At 42.5% G+C, this 6000-nt stretch overlaps 1 protein-coding gene across 2 annotated transcripts in view; it reads right to left on the bottom strand.

Annotated features, from left to right (window-relative positions):
* Positions 1 to 2298: 2298 nt before the first annotated feature.
* Positions 2299 to 6000, bottom strand: part of VWA5A (von Willebrand factor A domain containing 5A) — a 163308-nt gene continuing 159606 nt past the window's right edge. For both annotated transcript variants that reach the window (XM_073553120.1, XM_073553121.1), the window contains one exon: positions 2299 to 4864. In XM_073553120.1, coding sequence (XP_073409221.1) covers positions 4785 to 4864 — 80 coding nt within the window. In that variant the 3' untranslated portion in view covers positions 2299 to 4784. The remainder of the gene's footprint in view (positions 4865 to 6000) is intronic.

The following is a 6000-nucleotide window of genomic DNA, read 5'->3' as shown; positions in this document are numbered from 1 at the left end:
ATAAATGTCTATATTGCAAGATAAAGGTGTCTACATGAGATGTGATGTAGTTCTGGTTCCTGGAGGTGCCGCCTGCCACCTAAGGACACAGCAGTGTCAAATGCTCTTATTCCCCCAGAAGAAGCTGGCGGCGAAAAGCGGTGTCGGGATAAGGGAGTGCAGCAGCTGGCAATTCTTGATTCCTGGATGATGTATTTACACACAGGTATTTTCGTCCGTCCTAAGGGACTTGATCCAGAGGCATCGGGCATGGTAGGATTTTTTCATAACAATAGGGTGAATGTTCACAGTTCCTCCGACACCCATGTATACCCATAACCTCATGTAACCTTTTTATGTGGTCCTATATTTACTTTGTGTAAAAACTGTAAATAACGATTCTGCTGCTCACTGGAATGGTATTTTAGGACCCCTTTATTTGATTGATGGTAATTTTGGATCTTGTTTATCCTTATATGTATTATCTACAAGTGCTTCTCACTAAATTAGAATATCACTAAAAAGTTAATTTATTTCAGTTCTTCAATACAAAAAGTGAAACTCCTACATTATATAGTCATTACACACAGAGTGATCTATTTCACGAGTTTATTTCTGTTAATGTTGATGATTATGGCTTACAGCCAATAAAAGCCCAAAAGTCATTATATCAGCAAATTAGAATACTTTATAACATCAGCTTGAAAAATTATTTTAAAATCTGAAATGTTGGCCTACTGAAATGTATGTTCAGTAAATGCACTCAATACTTGGTCGGGGCTCCTTTTGCATCAATTACTGCATCAATGCGGTGAGGCATGGAGGCGATCAGCCTGTGGCACTGCTGAGGGGTTATGGAAGCCCAGGTTGCTTTGATAGCAGCCTTCAGCTCGTCTGCATTGTTGGTCCTGGTGTCTCTCATCTTCCTCTTGACAATACTCCATAGATTCTCTATAGGGTTAAGGTCAGGCGAGCTTACTGGCCAATCAAGCACAGTGATACTGTTGTTTTTACACCAGGTATTGGTACTTTTGGCAGTGTGGACAGCGGCCAAGTCCTGATGAAAAATGAAATTTCCATCTCCAAAATGATTGTTGGCAGAGGGAAGCATGAAGTGATCTAAAATTTCCTGGTAGATGGCTGTGCTGACTTTGGTCTTGATAAAACACAGTGGACTTACACCAGCAGGTGACATGACTCCCAAAACCATCACTGATTGTGGAGACTTCACACTAGACCTCAAGCAGCTTGGATTGTGGCCTCTCCACTCTTCCTCCAGACTCTGGGACCTTGATTTCCAGATGAAATGCAAAATTTACTTTCATCTGAAAACAACACCTTGGACCACCGAGCAACAGTCCAGTACTTTTTCCCCTTGGCCCAGGTAAGACGCTTCTGGCGTTGTCTATTGGTCATGAGAGGCTTGACACAAGGAATGCGACACTTGTAGCCCATGTCCTGGATACGTCTGTGTGTGGTGGCTCTTGAAGCAATGACTCCAGCAGCAGTCCATTCCTTGTGAATCTCCTCCAAATTTTTGCATGGTGTTTTCTTAACAATTCTTTCAAGGCTTATGCTATCCTGGTTGCTTGTGCACCTTTTTCTATCACACGTTTTCCTTCCACTCAACTTTCCATTAATATGCTTGGATACAGCACTCTGTGAGCAGCCAGCTTCTTTAGCAATGACCTTTTGTGGCTTACCCTCCCTGCAGAGTGTGTCAGTGACTGCCTTCTGGAGATCTGTCAGGTCAGCAGTCTTCCCCATGATTGTGGAGCCTAATGAAACAGGCTAAGAGACCCTTTTAAATGCTTAGGAAGCCTTTGTAGGTGTTTTTTGTCAATTATTCTAATTTTCTGAGATAACTTTTGGGTTTTCATTGGCTGTAAGCCATAATCATCAACATTAACAGAAATAAACACTTGAAATAGATCACTCAGCTTGTAATGTTAGGTGTGTACATTAGAAATAATTGTTGGAAGGGGGTGGTCACAGTACTCAGATTTTTGGAACACCCTGTCCATACATTGCTACATATTCTTTTGGATTGTATACATTGTTCACCTTTGGTTGGCCACTTTAGCGCCCCCTATAGGACATTCTTCTTTTTTTTTTTTTTTACCATTTTTCAATTATGTTTTAAATAAAAAATAATTTTTAATACTATGGATCTCTTCCGTACTCAGCCTTTTGTATACTTAGTATGGGTGAATGGTTTCATCTGTTTGAGAATTTGCTTTCTGGACTCACAAGCTTCATGTCACAACTGATAGATATTATGTTCCCGCCATGGACACAGATGACCTGGACACCAAGAACTGACCGATAACTGCAGTTTAATGAGGATTATAGAAAAAAATGGTGCAGAACAATGCAACAATCCATTCGATAAGGTTACAAAGAATCACATATTAAAACAACCGAGAACAACAAGAACATAGAGTCAACAATCTTCACTAGTAATCCCTACAGAATACACTGAGGTTGTTAATTCTGGGAGGTTCTCTGCTTAGATGTTGTTCCTTCTCACCATAGTTGACCTAATGTTGGATGGTCAGTGGATTATAAACAGATTCTAATATAGAGCAATGCCACCCATCTCTAAAAACTCCACACTCTATGATACATGGATGGCACTAGATGGCCGCAAAACCAAAGAAGGAGAACTTTTGGGATGCTCAAGACTGGAGTTGGTGGAAATTGATTTCCATTCCATCGGCCACAACAAGAGGCGGGAGGGAATGACAACTCTTACCTGCTTACTTCCGCAGCTCATTGATTAGCCGGTCTGGCAAGACGTCACATGTACATCAAATTGCAACAATAATGTCGTGCTTTGCTGGCTAATCAAAAGAAAAGCTGTGGCTGCTGACAGATAAGAAGCCATACTCTTTCACCCATTACATTGGCCACACACCATTGTTGTGGAGGATGGATTGGAGCATGTGAACAAACTCTCACCAACTCTACTCAAGAGACATTCTCACTTTTGTTCCACCACCAACTAATGAGAATGGATATCTCTTATCCTGGGTGGAGGACACAAACTAGAGAATGATTGATGCCCCACCTTGCCTCAAGGGGTGTACGTAAAATTAGAAAGGCGCATTTCGACAGGCGGATTGATTATATACAAGCCAATCAGTGCTCATTTACTGGCCTGTTTAGAAAGGCTGATGAATATTGATGAGAACATCGTTAATACTATCATCCTGGCCCCGTAGAGCATTATCGTATTTGGCAACTTATCTGCTGACGCGTTGGGATTTGCTGCAAATAAGGGCTCTTTCAGACGTCTGTGATCATCTGTCCAATCTCGGATCACAATGTGCAGAATGACCGTGTGTCTCCCGATCATGACAGCCTCATAGAAATAATGAAGTTGTCTCGCTCGGGGTCATGAAATGCACAGCCAGTGCAAGCATAGTAATACGAGATCGGACCGATGATCATGGATGTCTGAAGGAGCCCTAATGACGATTTTTATGCCGGTAAATCCACCCGATGAGCGCTCGTTTGTCTGGTGATTGATCACAGGGATGTTTGTCTAAATGCACCTTAGGTCTCATTCAGAAATCCATTATTTACATACGTGTTCTGTCCATGTTTTTACCCATTGTAGCCCATGGTGCTATTCACATGTCCATTTTTTTCTGAGCTCTGTGTGTCCACAAAAAATCACGGAGACATGTCTGTTTTGGATACGAGTAAGAGATCAAAATGAGCCATTCAAGTCTAAGGGTCCATGAAAACCACAGATGGCACATGAATGTCATCCATGTGCAATCTGTGTGCCGTCCATTTTTAACACTATAATGGGAAGGAGAAGATTTGCAATTTTGTCTTTTGTCATATGACAAAAAATGGACAATGCAAGAACGTCAAATGGGACGGTCTGTAGGAGCGCCAGCTATGCGTGGGTATTGGTATGCAGATGGGGATCCAATGCTGCGCCAGCCGGGTGCCTCAAAAGAGGAGCAATTATAGGAAAGTTGCTGAAAGACCCGGTCTGCAGGGCACAAAGGACAGGATTCTATTGATGCAGAAAATTCTTCATTTTTCAAAGAAACAATTGGAATTTAAAAGAGTCCACAATGCGTTTCAACGGAATAGATCCGTCTTCCTCAGGTGGCACCTTGCGCCTTACAGACCGGGTCTTTCAGCAACTTTCCTAAAAAATGGACAATGACTAAACACAAAAATCTGCTTGCTTTCACATGTGAGAAAAAAATCAGATGTCTGAAGGAGGCCTCTAAGGTCAATGGAGTAGTAAAGAATTAGAAAAACATGGCTGCCTACTTAAAAAATAACTGCACCACAAATAGAGATGTGCTGCAATATCATAGATAACTTATGGAGTCTTGGACCTAATTTTTGAAGTACTATACCATGTTTTGTTTTGTAGATTTCTTGACTTCTAATTGATGCAAAAGTGTGATAAAAATACCAATTTATTTATTTAGCAGTTCTAGGGTGCAGATATGGAGTGTTTTTTTGCACTGCCCTTCTACCCCCTTATGTGTTAAAGGACTTTTCCCATCGATCTGAACATTTAGGTGGAGTTGCTCTTTACATTTCAATCACATGCGGATATTGAAGCTTCTGTGTAATAAGAATATAACTAGAAGATTATACTTTAGACTAAACCTTTGTATCTTTGGTTTGTGTTCTATACGCAGAGTAATAAGGCACAGGGATATCAGCAAACTGAGCTCAAACTAAAGCCGAGAAGCAGCAACGTTCTGGAGGACGGCGACATCCCAGGATGAAGGAGGAGAAGCTTCCTCCATCTTTATTCTTCCATCTCACAGGCTGAACACTTTAGGATCCACAGAGGATTTCAGCAGCTCATTCCCGGCTCTGACAAACTGATCCAGGGACGAACCTGGGAATATAGAAAGAATTCCCTGGTGAGGACCAGATAGCAATAGCAGATAGCAATAGATCTATAACAGCTGACTGATCCTAGCAGGAGCCTGTACAGTCACTGCAGGAACGTGGCATTATACAGCCAGAAATCAGTGTAAAGGCCCTTTTACATTTAGCAATGCACCAGCGATCCGACCCGGTCAGGATCGCTGGTGCATCGCTAAGTGGTCGCTAGTGAGGTTTCACACAGAAAGATCTCACAGCGATGCAGCAGCGACGCAGCGCACGATACTCACCTTTCACACACAGCGATCCTGCGTCCTCCCGCCCGCCTCCATGCGTCGCTCGTCGTCACAGCAGGAAGCCCCAGCAGGAAGCTGACGACGAGAAATGGAGCCGGACATTCTCGCGCGATCAGCGATAACCAGCGGAGGAGCCGGTCGGAGGTAAGTATCACACATAGCGATATTGCTAGCGATATCGCTATAACGTCACAAAATCGGTGACGTTATAGCAATATCGCTAGCGATATCGCTATGTGTAAAACCCCCTTAAGGTCAGGGTCACACTTGTAAGTGTGATGCGAGAAACTCGCGCAAGTCTCTCGCATCAATACCTGGCACCCGGGACCGGAGTCTGTGGATGCATGTATTTCTATGCAGCCGCACACTCCGGTCCCGAGTGCCTTCGGCAGTGCCGGGTATTGATGCGTGAGACTTGTGCGAGTTTCTCGCATCACACTCGCAAGTGTGACCCCGACCTAACGGGAAGTGTTCTAACATGGATCAGTATTTCTGCCTCCATAGGCTTATATGTACAAAAAGAAAGAAATAAATTCTCCCTGAGGACATTTTGCTGAAAACTCACTCATCTGTAGCTCCTGTGCATCTAAAATAAAAAAAAGGAAGCAAGTTTGTAAGAAGTAATGATTAAAATTTTAATCCCGAGACCTATGTGTCTACATGGTCCGACAACATATGGTAAATTTTAGGAACGTCTAGTCCACGTCAGCACTGAATAAATGTTAGACAGTCTCAGTAATGTTACCGATTTCTTTATTTATAAAACATAACCTAATTTTTTATTTGTAAAACGTACCTTGTGGGCTCGGTATAAACTTAAGAGGTTGTCCAATCAGTACATATTGATGTC

This window comes from Dendrobates tinctorius, unplaced genomic scaffold (genome assembly GCF_039654945.1).
Source record: "Dendrobates tinctorius isolate UK_male_01 unplaced genomic scaffold, ASM3965494v1 ptg000197l, whole genome shotgun sequence".
In the NCBI taxonomy this organism is placed as follows: Eukaryota; Metazoa; Chordata; class Amphibia; order Anura; family Dendrobatidae; genus Dendrobates; species Dendrobates tinctorius.
This window is presented reverse-complemented; position numbering and strand designations above follow the sequence as displayed.